This window comes from Pinus tabuliformis, chromosome 8, assembly GCF_031772625.1.
Source record: "Pinus tabuliformis cultivar Carrire ecotype Pingquan chromosome 8, CPIR1, whole genome shotgun sequence".
NCBI lineage: Eukaryota > Viridiplantae > Streptophyta > Pinopsida > Pinales > Pinaceae > Pinus > Pinus tabuliformis.
In genome coordinates, this window is record NC_142294.1 from 1,400,082,216 (window position 1) to 1,400,099,530 (window position 17,315).

Here is a 17,315-nt window from a genome sequence, read left to right on the forward strand (position 1 = left end):
TTCTCTGCAAGCCTAAGGGTGAGTTAGTGACCCAACTAACTCAATTTGCTAGTTTAGGAACATCGTTAGTGGATCCTAGTGAAGTTCTAAGGGTCAAAGGAACGAATTGACTCATAAATATCTAGATATTTGTTCCTAAAATCACTCAAGAAAAGCAAGGAAACATCCAGATTCGACCTATTTGGAGGATTTCTAATCCTAATGAAGGAGGCAAATGGGAAAGAGCTTAAAAGCATGAAAAATTCATTGATTTTTCCCTAGAGAACTCAAGGAGGAACTTGGCAACCCTAACTCAATTGCTACATAAGCAAAGTTAGGGCTATGGTGATGGAGGTCAGAGCATTTGAAAGGATAGCATACTTGATTGTTGAGCATTGTCTCAAATCTTAAGAAGTTGGTAAGAAGGGAGAGAGAGAGAGAAGTTGGAGGGGTAAGGGAAGGCTGATACAACGGATGGTTGTAATCACTCTTCCAACATTAATATAGAACTACAGTTGCACTGTCTACTCCGTGGTGTTGGTACTGTCATTCATTTAGTTGTTTGTCCAATACCTTTTAGCATGAGTAGCTTAGTTATGTGTAACTAGATGTTCTTTTATGTATTCATGTATTAGTTATCAGAGTTGTATGTTGTGATTATGCTTGTCTCTTCTATGTGCAGGACTTGATCTGGAGCCGACTCAGGGGACTTCCACCTAGCTGCATTGTGCTCTCCAGCAAATCTACACGGAGGCTTGAGGTAATCTACTTCTCCTACTTTGATAGTTAGTTATTGTTTATGAACATGCATGTAACTTTGTGACGGTTGCAGATAAAAGTCTACCGAAGGTCCTGGGAAGACCTTTGAGGGTATCTTCATTCTCCATACACCATGCATTTTATCCTATAGCAGAATTGGCGACTCCACTGGGGACTATACATCTAGTTCCTGGTTTACCTGGACAGATCTTAGTTCTCTCCTCCTTCTAAGAGCTCCCTATACTTTTGCATTCCCTTTCTGACCCACCAAAAACCTTGCTGCATCTTGCCTACATGTATTCATCACTGAATCTGATCTAAGAAGCCCTATTTTTTACTGTTTTCCCACACTAACGCAGGTTAGCAGACTACACAGTGCTTTATAAAGCACTGTGTCTACTCACAGGGAGCGTTAGTGGACCTATTAACTCTCTGTGGCCACTGCTATAGAGCGTTAGTCTCCCAAAACCTTGATTTCTAGTTGTGTCTACAAACCAAAAGGGATAGGAAGCCTACTCATGGACTGAAAGAGGATCTGTTACTGCATTTTGTTAGCAAAATAGGTGTCCTAAAAGTTTTTTTTTAGGAAAAAAGTTTTGTTTTTCTTTCTTAAAAGCATTTTTTCTGAAAGAAAGATCCACATTTTTTATTCATTCTTCTGTTTAGCTGGTTAAAAGCTGCTCTATTTTTTGTTTCAAGTAGTTGTTAAGAAAACATTGGAAAGATTTTCATTGGTTATGCATGTGTTAAATGACTAAGATGCATGGAAAGAATATGAATATGTGAAAGACTCTCACCTGTAGAATACAGCTTGTTTTCATCAAATTGAAATTTTTTTAAAGCATTGTCTTATGCATGATTTATTGAGTCAGAGTCTCATCACATTTCATACGTCAACTCCCCCACTGAAGACAATAAAAAATTACACATAAAATTTACCTAAAATCAATCGGTAACTCTTTATTGTGCAAACAAACATTAGTTCAGGCTAGGATCTTGGGATAGGCAGTGTGAGTAAACTGCATGGTCAGTCGCTAATTGACATGAGCATTACTTATGTCAATCAAGGACAAATGGTTAGTTCTGTGACGGGCGGGAATCCTCAAGGAGGTCCCAACCAATCCATGGGGGCACCCTACTCACAAATTCAAATGAGTCAAGGGGGCACTGCTTATCCTGGGGGCAATTCTATACCCCAGTATCAAAATCCCCATGGAAATCCACACTACAACGCCATACCTCAAGGAAACTACTATACCACACAGCCCATGTATAATATTGGGACTCAAACGATGGGAGGAGCGCAAGGCTCCTCAAGTCAGATGTCATCACCTTGGTTTGAGTCGGGGGCACCACACTCTCTGCCTTTCTTGGCAATGTTGGATATACCTGACTTGTACAAACTCATAAATGACCCCATCTACCACAACTTACTCTAGCCGTTGATCCCGCTGTTAGTGTCAGTCTTTACAGCCTTCCTCCAGTGATCAAACATGCTCTTACAAAGTGATTTTAATGTGTCAAGGTCAAATTTTGTCATTTCAGTGAGTCTTCAAGCAAAATTTGGTCACTAGGCATTGGGTCTAGGGTTTGATTTTACCCTTGTCAAAGTTGTCCAAATGTCGGTCCATGTCACAGTTCAGCTGAGTGTACCATCATTCAGAGAGTTGTCATTATCATGTCAAGTCCCACTGGGTCATTTTACACCTTGTTCATGCTTCAGTTGCGCCTAGGTAAGGTCATTTCCCTCTCCTAGGGTTTTGAAGGCAATTTCTCTTGGACGGCCAAATCATCGGCAAAACTTGTATCCGGATGTTCATACACCTTCCCCTATCCTTAAAGTACCTTATCAAACACTTCCCATCACTGAGATCCCCCAAATTCCTCATTTTCGCACAAACCCTAGTTTCTTGCTACAACCTGGCAATTTTCTAGGTTGGACCTGTGTTTTTCCTTTTTGGACCCCTTCTCCTCACTCAATCTCTAAGATTACACTTTCCCCTACTTCCTAACATCCCTCCCTACTTCCCAAAATATTCCTAAATCCCTAATAACTTTCTCCTCTTAAATCCCTATTCCCCTTTCATCATTCCCCTCCTAACACTCCCTGTTTTATTTTCCCCTTGGTGACAAATTCTCAGGACAAACACCAGTTTCATTGGATTCAGAGGGCAGCAAAAGAAAACTCAAGGTACACACAGTAATAATGGCATCAGGAGTTTCATCAGATTATGAGGGGGAGACACATAGTGACACATCTTCAGGGGAGAGGGCCAAGTGGAACATGAAGTACCTAGAACAGAGGAACAAGCAGCTAGAGGACCAGCAGGCGATCATGGAGCTGCGAGACATTCGTGAGCATCGCCAAGCTGCTCAAAGGGCAAGGATTGAGCTCACTTCCTTGGAGCAAGAGGTAAATGAAGATCGGGAGGCCAACCTTGAGAGAGCCAATATGCACTTGGAGAGGCTGCTAGACAAAGTAGACAAAGACCTTGCACTGCTGAGGCATATGGCATTTCACTACCAGGGACGAAACATAAGCGCCAAGGCCCGAATAAAGAGCTGGAAGGCTAAATTGAGGAAAGCAACAAGGAGGGAAAAAGAGGAAAAAGAGCATGATAGACTCCAGATATTGGCTGAGGCAATCCTTGGCCCACCATAACACTTAATGAAGAAGCTCCAGACCAAATTTGGAGCACATTTTGAAATTTTGAAATTTTTTGGGCAAAAAACAGGGATTTTCTCCCAGTGGCGCGACGCTAAAATTCTAGGGCTCCAATGAAGAAATCACTTGCATATTTGGATTCAGCATCAAAAATTACGACTACTAGTGTCCGGGCAAGAGATTTGGGTAAGGTCTGGGTCTTCTAAAGGTCAAAAAACACCCAAAAATGGCCTCTCTGCCACTTTTTTGACACACAGAAAGTAGTCTTGGGAGAATGAAGTTTTGGAGGGGAAAATAAGCTTCAAATTCAGAAATTCTAGTTGGGTTGGAAAGTAGACAGGACATGCTTTCCAACAAGCCCACTTGGGCACATTTTGTACACCTACAAGTGCCCCAAAACAGGCTCCAAAGTGTCGCGACGCATAGAGAATTTGGCGTCGCGCACAGGGGAAAAAACGGCCAATTTGCTCCTGTTTCGCGAAATTTCGGGTCGCAACTTCTCCAAGTGGTCCCGGTCATCTACGCTTCAGTTTTTTGTCACCATAGGCGGCATTTAAAGAGTTTTCTCTCCAGATGGGCATCTATCCAAGTGGCAAAGAATGCAAAGGGTCACCACAGCCAAATGTCATGCTTGAGAGCGCTGCACCTGTAGCTGATGGTTGGCTCTCCATCTCCTTTTCGAAATGATTTGAGTAACTTCCCAACCCCTAGGCATTCCATCTCTTCTCTACACTTTCTATATATTGTATGCAAGTTATTTGCAAAGGGTTGGCTGGCTTGTAACTTCTGGGAGACTGTGGGAAAGAAACTTTGTTTCTGCACTATGTATTTTTGACAGAGGATTAATGAAAGGCAGCGGCTCTGTTTCATGAGATTCTTGTGGTCGTGAGTGTAGCAAATGTGTTCTTATGTTCCATATGTATCTTGTTATGTTTCATATTTCATTTCATGCTTCATTTCAGTGAAATTTTCTAAGTGAGATTAGGTAGAATTCAATTTATATTGCTCTGCCTGTGGGAAAATTTCATGTGCAGTTTTATGCTTCTGTTGAAAAGGATTCATGTGACCATGCCCTTTTCACTCTCTTCAGCAATATTTCCATTCTGCGTTACCTTAAGCCGAAATTACTGCGCTTTCTGCCTACCTTGCCTCACGGAATAATCTGTGCCTTCATTTTCGATTCTCTATTCTTTGCTGAGCGCTAGTCCCATATACATCCCAGAAGCTCGGTCACTTCATAAAAATCTTTTCCAAAATCCCTTTTCACTTAATAGCCTAAGGTAAATATCGCATTGTAAGTGATGGGCTCCTCTCTAGATTTCTACCTATGAATGCTGCTATGTGTAGACTAGGAGTGGGTGAGGGTGTATGTTGTGGAGGCGAAGGTGGAGGTGGTCGAAACTTTGCAAGACCAGCCTCATAAATCTTGACGTCCTCCCATGGGGGAAGAAAATAAAGACGAGGGAGCAGGAGATCCTATCAAAATATTGCTCGAGGAGGCCCTCGAGAAACAAAGGAACATCATGATGGATAACTTTGCCCAGATCCTTCAATTGGTCTAAATAGGAGAGTCTTAGAACGTCTAAGGCATGAATACGATATGATGAATGTAATGGGGCAATAGAAAGAAGCGCAGAGATAGAAGTCTTAGAGAGGAAGAGGCTCTGCAACTAAGTGTGCAGAGGCCTAGAGTAGGAGTCCACAACTAAGTGCGCAGGGAATTCTTGAGTCTGTAAGCTTATTATGAATATCAATAAAGAAGAACATTGTAGAAAATCATGTGTTTCATGTCTTTATTTCTATTATGTATGAATGCACTTTATGCTGTGATGAATAATGGTTTTATGAAATAATTATGTATTTACTTAATCTGTATGGTTATCTAAACACAATTAATATTAAGTGGTTACACGAAGATTATAACACTTTCTGTTCAAGTTATCAAAACACTTAAGTATATCTGGGGGAATACGGGTCTAAGAGTAATCTAGGGTGTGCATAAGTGGTTAATTCGCATGTTCAGGGTCCGCAAAAGCCAGTCGTAGATCTTCACAGAGGTCTAAAGGCCAATTGAGAAAATTTATAGCAATAAGCCATTAAGGATTAGCGATCTGCACGAAGGCAGATCTAGGTTGCAAAAAGACATCACACTGATCTCTAGGTGCAGAAACTTGGTTCCAACATCCCCCCATACTGCTTCGAGTGAGACTTCAGTCTGTGCTCCGTTGATTGATGTTGAAAGGGCCAGTAGTGTAGGGATTTTTTTGGCACAACTAACTCTGAACCTGGGTCAAGACTCCTTAAGCCAACAAATGGTTCCATTGCCGAGACTGGGATCTACATAAAGAGATGTGTGATGTCGCATCACTGGAATCTGACCAAAAAGGAAATTCAGGATTGGTTGGATAGAAAGATCCATGAATTCGCAGCGCAAGAGAACATAAATCTGCGCCTGACAAAAGAATAGTGGTTGGATAGATATTTATACACAGAAATACAGGTGATTTTCTTCTTCACCTTCCCGATCGAACTATACAAGTGGATCGCTAAATTGGCAGACAGCCAAGTTAGGTGGAAGCTTGATGGTCCAATAGTGTGGACCCAAGAGTTAGTGCGAATGTTGGAAGCTTCTGAACATAAGATCGCATGCACTGTTGACCATTGGCTCAATCACATCATAGGAGGATTCATGACAGAGTTCATGGTTAACACCTCAGTCAGCTACAATGAAGAAGAGCGACGCTTGTTTAAGGGACTGTGAGGTAAGTATTTGAGATCTTTGAATACTTTGATTAAGATGCTCTTTTGTGAAAAGAGGGTTATTCCATTACCTTGATGTTTGTATCTATGCGAAGTGGGCGAAGCTTTAGAAATCAAGGAAAAACAGGTCTTGAATATAGTCCATTGATTGGACCTCCATCTGGTGACAATGAAGGAGCAGTACAAGCCTCACCACGGAGCACTGTCCAGTTGATAAGTAGGTTGTTAGTGCATAGCCAGCGTTAGTGTGGAAACAAGGCATGTGATCTTGGTCTTTGCTTCAGCTATCATGTCTTTCCCCTCTGAGTTGATGAGGAGGTTAATTTGTTGTATAACACCAGTAGATCCTCTATCTTGAGTTTCCACAACTCAAAACTCTAACCATTAAATTTATCGATCTCTATCTTTCCATTGGCCGTCATCTTATTTCACCACAAGAATTGATCCTGTAGATCTCCCACCGAACAGGGTCTACCACAGGCCCGAGAAAAACCCCTCAACAACAAAGGTGTCCCCTTGAAGTTGAAACAACTCTGATACTAAATGTAGGTTTTAACCCCGTACAAAAATTACCTGCATACGAATTCTAAAAAACAGAAAATAAACAATGGTGAGAGCATAAAACATATATACACAGGGATTTCCCCCTGGATCCCAAAATCGAGACTACCAAATTTATTTTTCATTATATTCCTTTCAATGTTACAATACATATATATACATGTTGAAGCATCCATAAACCCCAATCCTTGAACCTTGGATTAGAACATAATTGTAGTTCCCTTGACCGGATCTATAAAATACCATGGACAGAAAACCATCATGCCCAAAACATGTGTGAAATCCATGCACAAAACCATAGGTAGGTCCGCCCACCTGATATAGGTTCCAAAAAAAAAATCTCGGGGCGCTACGCCCGACGCAACTTACAAGAGGGGTTACCGCCCCCCCTCACGTGGGGTAGTCATGGAAAAAATATAACACACAACCAACACAATTAACATGTTAAAATCTCAATTCTGATGAATGTATGAATACTTTCCCAAACATGAGCTAACTATGTTGACACACTTTAAACCATTTTCCACCTAGAAAATTAAAAGCATCTTTTCTATGTTATTTCATACCTATAATATTAAAAGAAAACAAAATGAAAAGTAGTTTAGACTAAATTACTCCTACTATAATCTAATCTAACATGGCAGACTAAAACTGAGTGAAATCAAACTTTCAATTGCTCAAAGAAATTGCACATCAAAAATTAGTATTAGAAATAGAATTGTGACTAAATTATTAAAGGAAAACTTCAACCTATTATGTACATCTATTTCTAATAATTTTAAGAGAAGAAATTTATTTACAAAGAACCTATTTTTAAATGAATTCTCCAACCATATCTCAATTGGATTGGAAAAATGAAGATAGGAATCTGATATAGATTGGGAGGATTTTAAAGAAGAAGATGATAGCATGCTAGATTTAGATGATGTAACTTTAAATGTATGGGCTTGTAGAAAAATGTTGGTGTTATGTATATCAGGCAGAATATCAACAATCTTCTGAGTAACTGAAATTTCCAAAAGAATTTTGAATCGATCATGAAAATAATAATGGAAAACTAATGAACCTTTCAGAAGATTTTTAGATAGATTAGACTCGGTTGGCTAGATTGTAATGCTACTCTTTCAAGTGTTGAACCTTGTGTAAACTTTATTTCAGAAGAAACAATGAGCTCATATGTTATAAGGATCAATTGAAAATGAAATGCTTTAAGTTCTTGATACTCATAATTTATGCCTTGAAGTCCATTTTCATGTTCTTCCACTAATGCACTTGATGAGTATTCAACGTTTGACTGCTCCATATGCCAGCATAAGATATCCAAACATTGAAAAATGAAAGTAGTATACAAATATAAAATGAACCATAATAAATTAAGAATGAGTAATAAAATTAGATTATCATTTAAATTAGTGTTACAAGTAATGTTACAAGACAATTGGGATTTATTTATAAAAAATCCTCCTCACAAGTATCATCTGAAATAATGCAATCGGGACTAATACCAACATCTACACATGAAAGTCAGAGAGATTTAGGACTATGAGCAAGAATGGGAACTTTAACAATGTCAGAATAAAGAATTGAAATAGATATATCTTCTTGAAAATTGCAGTCACTATGGAATTTTTGGGATTCGAGATGAGAATCTTTTATAATGATATCAATATGAGAAGATCTGACATCTTAACAAATAGATTGAATTTGAATATTGAGATCGTGAGAATTTAATGATGGGTGAGATAAATCAATATTCTCAAACTCAAAATCGTCATCATAAATGAATTGACAATTTTCATTAGCACTCTCTTCCTTTTCATAAAGTAAATTAGAACAAGAATAGTAATTAAATGGATTTTAATGAGAATTCTCGGCATTGTTGAAAAGGAAATCATTAAATGACTCTTTTTCCTTATTGAAACTAATTAGAATTACATTCTTTATTAAATTTACGACAGCCCCTTTGTTTTCTAAAATAGAATTTATGAAAAGATGAATTGTTGATTGATTGGAAAATGAATTATTATCAGCAAAAAGATCGGGCTAGAGGGAGAAATGATTGTTTGAAGATATGAATCTAAAAATTTATCTACCTGTGAATTCTTCCTTATTTAGTTAATGCAAATTTCAGATTCTTCATCATGTATTCAGACGACCATATTTTCCTAATAATTAATGTTTGGTTGTTCCAAACTTTGTGGCTGAGCATTATTTACAACATGAGAAAACTTAGAAATGTTTACCGCAAAAAGCACATTATTTAAGTTTTCAATTTGAGTTGTCGCTTCTTGATTTTCTTCTTTGTTATGAACAACATTTTAATTTGGTTTTGAGGAGGTGATTTATCAATATCAACATGCTTTGGAACACTTTCAAGATCTACATTAATTTCAATGGATGTGTTAATAGCTTGTTGAAATTGTTCATTGGAAATTTCTTTGTTTTATGCTTGAAGATAAGCCATGTCATTGTGAGCAACAACTTCTTCAACAACAATAAATACATTTAGAGAATATCAATATCTTGGTTCTTTACAATTATTTGTAACAAAAGGAAAATAAACAGCATATTTAATCCATTCCATTAATTCAATATTTGAAGGTTTCTCTTAAGATTTAAATTTTAAGAAAATTAACTTGAATCTAGTTGTAAAATCTATTATATATTCATAATTAAATTTGTGCAAGTTTTCAAGTTTGATGCATACTTGTTCATATTCATATCCTTCGAATGCATGAAGGAACTTTGTAATAAATTTGTTCCAACTGTGAATAGAGGCAACTAGAATAGATTCACACCATATTTTGGTTTTGCCTGTGAGGATTGGAGTAACAATTCTGCATAAAACACCCTCACCAATATCAGAGAAAGTAGAATTTGTAAAATTTTGAAGAAAGTGAAAAACATGTTCATATGTGCAAGCATTAATCTTACCATTATACTTTACCTTTGACAAAAGTCTTACAATTTTCATTGGAGTGGTGGTGAATGCACATCCAAAGTTGCAACTCCAAATGAGAATTTTAGAAAGAGCCATTGAAAATAAATAAAACTTTAAAATTCAAAACTCCAAAAATAAAATTTGTCGTTGGCCCTCCTTCTAGCACCAAGAATATTTGATGGTCAAAAATGACCATAATCAACATAAGGGACATCACCCATTCAAGACCCCAATTAGGCATTTTCCTATTTAGGATGGTGATTCTGACTAGTTCAAATGGGTGCAGTTACCCCTTACTCTCCCTACTAACTTGTGATGTCTCTAATTTCCATTAAGAAAAAGAGGCAATCAAACATACCCTCCTGTAGTGCACTTGCAAGAAAGTGATCCTTAAGTTGCCATAAGGGTTTAGCCAAGCCACTAATGGAGTTTATCCTGTGAAAGGAGAATTTTAAAAATGCAAAGAATTAATCTAAATAAAAGCCTACTTGCTAATGCCAAAAAAAAACTATTAAAACTTGGCACATAGTGTTATGAAACCAACTCACAAAAAGATAGAAAAGATAGATCAACGACTTAAAAATCATCCTCTTTGAGGGGGAAACCTCCTTTACATTACACAAATGAACAATTCTTGGATGATACAAATGGAAAGACCTCATTTTTATATATAGGAGTCTAAGGGGTCATAATATAATTAGAGCCAACATAACAATAATAATGTAAGGGCACAACAATAACAATAGTGGGCTTCTATGGGGCACAATAATAACAATATGGGGACTACATGGGCACAACAATATAATAAGGGGGTTGCACTAATAACAATAAGGGGTTACACTAGTAGTATAAGGACCTAACATGCCCCTCTCCTTCAAAAAGTGTTGTCCTCAATGCTTGAGTAGTTCTAGATGCTTCTTGATAAAATTCTCGTCCTCCCATGTGGAATCTTCAGCAGTTAAGTTCTTTCACTTGATGAGATACTCTGAAATTGATCGATTTCATAGTTGTCGAGTTCTTGTTTCCTGACTAATTCAGGTTCCAATATGATTTTTCCTTACTCATCAAGTTCCGACAATATTGTTTGAACTGGGAGCTTGTCAACTATAACCTTCCTTAAGCATGAAACATGGAAAACTGTGGGCACTCGGGAAGATGCAGGAAGCTCCAATTTGTATGCCATAGTACTAATATTTTGCAACACCTTGTAAGGACCATAGTAGTTTGGTGATAATTTATTATCCTTCTTAGATTGCTTAAGGGACATTTGTTTGTATGGTTGTATTCGTAAAAATACCCATTAGCCTACATTAAAACTTCTTTCGTTGCGATGTTGATCTCCCTGTTGTTTCATTTGATTCTGCGTGAAAGTGAGGTTATCCTTTTTCTTCTTGATATGTCCTTCTATATTGAGAGTTTGAGGAGTGGTAATTCCTACCAATGCATTACAAGATATGGTCAGATTCATTTCTTCTTTCTCTGGGGTTGGTTCCTAGTGTATATCCTCTTCTTTTGATGTTTCTTGATCCTTTTCTTCCTCCTCTTCACAATCAATGTAAAATAATTTCTTCTCAACACACTTATGACCTTTAGTGTATTTTCTATCACAACCGTAACAAAGGTCGTTTTCTCTTTTTTCTTCCAATTTTTTTGGTATCAACCTTGTAGATTTTGGAAGGCTAGGATAAGAAACACTTCCATATTTATAATTGTGAGTGGTATGATTTCGTGTTGCCATAATTTTGCTTTCAATTTTTCTTTCCAGTGTGAATGCCTTCTCCAATGAATCAGGTTACCAAAGACGAACCTCATGTTGAATGTTATCCTTTAAATTCCCTATGAATACATCAATCCTCTACTTCTCTGGAATATCATTTACCCTTATATTCAATTTTTGGAAGTCCTCAATGTTCTCTACCATTGAACCCTTTTGTTTGAGATTTATAATTTGGCTAAAGAAGGTGTTGCTCTTTGTATCCTCATAATGTGCTATCATTTCCTCCGTGAAAATTGACCAAGTGACTAGTGTTTTACAAGAACAAAGCCCTTTATACCATAAAATTTGATTCGGTTCTAAATATAAAGATGCAGTACGTACCTTTTGTAACAATTGCACATCATGTAGATCAAAATAATTCTCCATCTGGAGTATCCATGTTATGGGATCCTTGCCATCAAACTTCCTCATATCGATCTATGGAATATGGTGGGTCTTCAATCCAATGTTAGATTCTATGAAATCATTATCAACATTTATTTTTTTCTCATCAAGAGTTTCCTCTACTACCTTTTCGTCATTAGGAGGCCTTTCTTGTAATAGCTTTATCCCACCTTCCTTCAAACCTTCTGTTAGACTCTGTCTCATATCAGAGATTGATTCTTCTTCAAAACAGTGTTTTGAAGAAGAAATCATTTATGTGTTGTTTAAATTTGTGTAATTTATCTTCAGCTCTTCCTAAGACAGCAGCAAACTTCAAAACTTCTACCTGCACAAACACAATTTCAAAGCATCATTTATATATATTTTGTGGAGAGCAGGTATTGCAAAATGCAGGTATATATTTTGGTTGTCTTTATGGTGTTACAGCTCCATTGCAGTTGGATGACAGTGAAGAGATTCATGTGTTTGACTACTTTGAAACCATACTGCACATTTATTTGACACCAGTAGCCCATGAAGCTCTCAAATATCTGCGTGAGCTATTATTGGAAAAGGCTACAGATACTGTAAAAGATTCTTCAGAAAGTGTTGGGCATAACCGGCGACAAACACGTGGAAGTGAGGATGGGCTTATAGCAGATGAAAGACTGCAAGGAACTGCAGTATCACCAGATGATCTAATTGCACTGGCACATCAAGTTAGTGCCGATTTCCTCCAGTTGGAACTGAGGAGAACTCAAATCAATACTGTTTGTTTCAGAGAACCAATGTCAGAGACAGGGCGGCATGTCTTACAAACCTCCCATACTATGGCAGCTCCAGCTAGCACACATATGAAAGGTACATAGACGTAGGTTATCAGGATCTAGCTTGTCTGACTCAGATCCCCATTCAAGTAAGCCGTTTCCAATGGTACATCCTCATTCTCCGATTACACAACCTGGATATGCCAGTTCAGATGTTGGGAGTGATAGTGCTGATATAAGAGGACGGGTTCCCTCAAATGATAGGTATTCTAAACCTCAGTCAGAGGCAAGATGGAATTCAGAGTCAAGATGGAGTTCAAGGAGAACTTCAAGAGTAACAGATGACGATCTGAGATGAAATTTGTACATTGGAAAAGGGGGATGCAACATGTTATAACCAACTCCTTCAAGACCTTAATGATATCGAAGCTGGATATTCTGCTCAGGAAACAGCATTGGTGATGGCATTGAAGGCACTTTCTCAGGCAGTTTCCTCTATTAATGAGTATCACCATAGTTCTCTTCTAAGCTGTGTTCTTGGTATGAGCTTTTGGAATTATAGTTTGGATGTAGCAGATGGTTTGACAGAATTTATTATCAAATTGGCGACATCAAATGGAGGGTTTGTAGATAGGTGCTTAGACATGCTTGTCAGGAATTTCCTGCCGCCTTCATGTGGATTGCCACTATTTATGGATTCCCTAACTAGACGGTTGATTTTAGGTGGGCTAACTGCAGATCAACTCTTCCAGAAAAAGTCAGAGCACCTAGCAAGGAAAAATAAAATTCTAGATCGTGTGCATTTGGCAATACAACAAATGGCAGAACTTGTGCCCACTGCTGCATTAAGACTGCAAACAATAATTCTTCGAAGAATGGCACACAGAGTTATTCATAAAGATTGGAATGCTTTGTATATTGAGAACATGCTCAGGGTGGAGAGTAGTGCTGTTGGAGAAATAATTGGTAGGAGAATACTTATGGCAGTGGTGGACAGGCTTATTGAGATTGATGTTGAAATAAGGTGGGAATATATTTTACATGAAGACTCAAGCAAGGTCTACACATTTGACATGGAAATGGAAGATGATGAAGAAAATGAAGAACCTGGGAAACCTGGTAGTGAGGCAAAGGTTCAATTGCCAAAATCTACTGCTATGCAGAGTCTAGGTGAGGTTGCAGATAAAATGGAAGTGTTAATGGAATTGACTTTAGAGCATCTGAAAGCTTGTGTTGATGAGGGACGCTTGCCACAGGTCTATGATACTCTCATGCATTCATTTCAATCAACTATTTTGAATACTCACAAGTCCAAGTTTACCCAGTTCCTTGTCTTCTATCTTTGCTCGTTGGCTCCAACAACATGTGGTGCAGCCTTTGCATCTATTCTTTGTGACATTTTTGTCAACAAATCTCGCCCACCAAATACAAGGATGACTGCAGCTGCTTATCTAGCTAGTTATTTATCTCGTGCTAAATACCTGCCTTTATCTATAGTTTCTGCGTCATTAAAAAGGTTGGTAGACTGGTGCTTGCAATACTTGCCTCATCATAATGAGGATTGGAAGGCTATGAATCCAGGAGTGCATGGGGTCTTCTATTCAGCATTTCAAGCTGTTATGTATATTCTTTGTTTCCGAATGAAGTTGCTCATGGATGATCCTCAACAGAGATTACTATTAGAACAGTTGTCACTGAAAAATATAATTGAGCACACACTGAATCCATTAAAGATATGTTTGCCGTCAGTGGTAGAAGAATTTCTAAGGCAGGTTAAAACATTTTATCTATTTGATGTTTTAGAATTTACGAGTTCAAAGAACGCATTGGAGATGGAGGAATCCAAGGCCTTTGGGGGTGTGAGAAGCTTGATATGTTCTTTCCATTTGACCCATACTTGCTAAAACGATCAGACAGATTTGTCAGACCAGCTTTTACTTTCTGGTCAGTGGGTCAGACTCCAGCCGAGGAGGATGAATTTGAGGACACCATGATGGATGAAAGAGATTCCGAGACTTGGGATGATGATGCAGAGAGGAATACTTATTCTGAAGATTTTATGGCTGACAATAAGGGAACATTTTCTTATACTACAGAGGCAGGTCCGATTGTTTGATAGTGTACACTATCTAAAGGCTTTTGGATCTGGAGATGTTTGGGTTGCAGTAGGATGGACAAATGATGTGATTCCAGCAGCTAAACGCATGTCTAATGTTGCCGTAGCTGTCCCAAAGTCTGGTACCAGCTTATGGGCAGATCTTTGGTCAATTCCAGCTATTTCCAGTATTCTAAGTGATAAAGTTGGAGGTCGTGTGCGGGATCCATCTCCACTTATCTATCAGTGGTTCGATTTCTGCTTGCAACCTGGAAGATCCACAAATAAAATTGAAACTACACCAGTGAAGAAAAGGTGCCCACAGTTCGATACAAATCTTGTTGCAGGGATGCCGCCTGCCAACATCCTACAAAAGAGTGCCAAGGGTAAACGTGTAATGTCACCGCTATTCAAACGGTGCCAGAACAACAAAGAGGATTCGGTTCCTATTTCCCGGATTTTAATTAATATTGCAAACTAGATATGCGCTCCAGTTTTAGCCAAACCATCAACAGAATTCAGTGGAGCCCCCTCACGAAAGCGCTGATTATTTTTTTTAGTTTATTTTGTTAATAAGGATAATAAAACAAATCCCTCATCTTGGGGTCGACTTGTTTTTCCCAGCTGTAGTTTGTTTGATATTTTTGTGAGGTTCGTTAAAACAGCGCCTTTTTTTTTGGGCAGTAGTTTGACTTATTGTATTAAAAAAATTCATTTGTAAGTAGAGAGGGAGGGAGGAGAGTTTTTTCTGAGCGCTGGGAGCTGCTGGAGAAGCAGAGAGCTTTTTATTGTACAGTTTTATAACAGAGAATTTAATGGAATTTCACAGCTCTGTTTGCCGAGATTCATGTGGTATGTTGATTTAGCATAAGTTTTTCCCTTTGTCTCATATGTAATCAGTTATATTCCATTTCATTTCATGACCCTTTCAAGCTGAACAAATGAAGTGATTAGGTAGGAATTCATAGTATTATATGCTCCTCCTATAAGTTTGTTCGCATTCGATGTTTTCTACTGTTTAAGGAGGATTCAGAGTTATTGTCTGCCCTCCTTAACTCCTCACCAGTCTTGCCATCCCGTTTGAAACCAGATTTGGTGTTAAATTGCATGCCTACCTTGCCTCAGTTGACAACCTGTGTAGTCATTATATTTTTCTGTTTGAAGCTGTGATTTTGCCCATGTAGCCCAGAAAAGCCCCGTCATTCCATTAAAAAACCCCAAAAATCATCAAATCAAACCCCCTATCAATTTACTAGCCTAAAATCCTTATTCTTAATTGGTCAGCCTAATTATATTATAAGATCTATCAAATCTGACCCGAGAGAGCCTTCTCATACCTCGTAGGGCTAGCTACGAGGTGAAATGGTTTGATGTAGCCTTGAGAGTTTGTCTATTTCAGCCTAGGTGAATTCCAAGCGCTAACACCTTCCATGTCTTTCTTCAAATCTCCCATGTCATTCTTCAAATATTCTTCCATACCATCGATATTAGCTTCCATGACACATATAAAAATATGTATCTTAGCTTTGATCGCATTCTTCAAATCATCCATCCAATTTTGCTTACTAGGTGTTTCTATTTTCTTGATTCGAGTCATTATTGTTCTTGCTTTTAGGAGCTCGATATTTAAATGAATGTAACTTTGTAATTTCAGATCTTCAAGTTCTAACATTGTTTCCTATGGTATCCCTCTAAGTCCTCTTTCTAACCCCACTAGTTTGATCAATATTGGATTCTTCAATAAAGAGTTATTCCAAATCTCCTATGATGACCTAATTATACACTCGTTCAATATAGCAAACTTGTGCGACCTATCACGTGTTACTGTTTCGACCTTCAGACCTGAAACAAATAAAGAGAAAATTAAATTCTATCCTCTTTCTGTAACTTCTTACGAAATTTCAATATGATGCTCAGAGAGAAAGTTATGGCGATTTTCCCAATATCACCTGTTTGGAATGTAATTCGGGAGTCTACAAAAACCCTAAATTTCTCGGCAAATATAGTAAAAAAAGATCTTAAATTCGGACCCGAGTGTTAGCATGATTTCGGCTCAACTGGGTTTTAATTTCATGGTCTGACCCTTCGTAGAAAAAATAATAAGGAGAAAGTTCCACAATGACCTGTTTGAGATGGAATTCTGGAGCTTGAAAAAACCCTAACTTCCTCAAATCACATCTCCGAAAATATAGCAAGACAAGATATGAAATTCATACTTGAGGTTCAGAATGATTTCGAATCAAATGGGTTTTTTTTTTATCTTTTGAAACTTTGTAGAGAAAAATTTATAGCAAAAATTCCACGATGACCTGTTTGGAGCATAGAAACCCTAGAATCCAAACTCTCATACCAAATGTTAAGAAACCAACTCACAAAAATATAGAAAAGATAGATCAACGACTTAAAAATCAGTCTCTTCGAGGGGGAAACCTCCTTTACATTACACAAATGAACAATTCTTGGATGATACAAATGACAAGACCTCCTTTCTATATATAGGAGTCTATGGGGTCATAATATAATCAAAGCCGATATAACGATAATAATGTAAGGGCACAAAAATAACAATAGTGGGCTTCTATGGGGAAAAATAATAACAATATGGGGACTACATGGGCACAAAAATATAATAAGGGGGTTCCAGTAAT

At 37.9% G+C, this 17,315-nt stretch overlaps 1 protein-coding gene across 1 annotated transcript in view; it reads left to right on the plus strand.

Annotated features, from left to right (window-relative positions):
* The window catches only part of LOC149240788 (uncharacterized), a 73,818-nt gene extending 58,971 nt beyond the window's left edge, over nt 1-14,847 (plus strand). The window contains 3 exon segments of the mRNA XM_089370312.1: nt 12,204-12,666; nt 12,927-14,429; nt 14,432-14,847. Of these exon segments, the coding sequence (XP_089226438.1) occupies nt 12,204-12,666; nt 12,927-14,429; nt 14,432-14,688 (2,223 nt within the window). The 3' untranslated portion in view covers nt 14,689-14,847.
* Nucleotides 14,848-17,315: the final 2,468 nt, after the last annotated feature.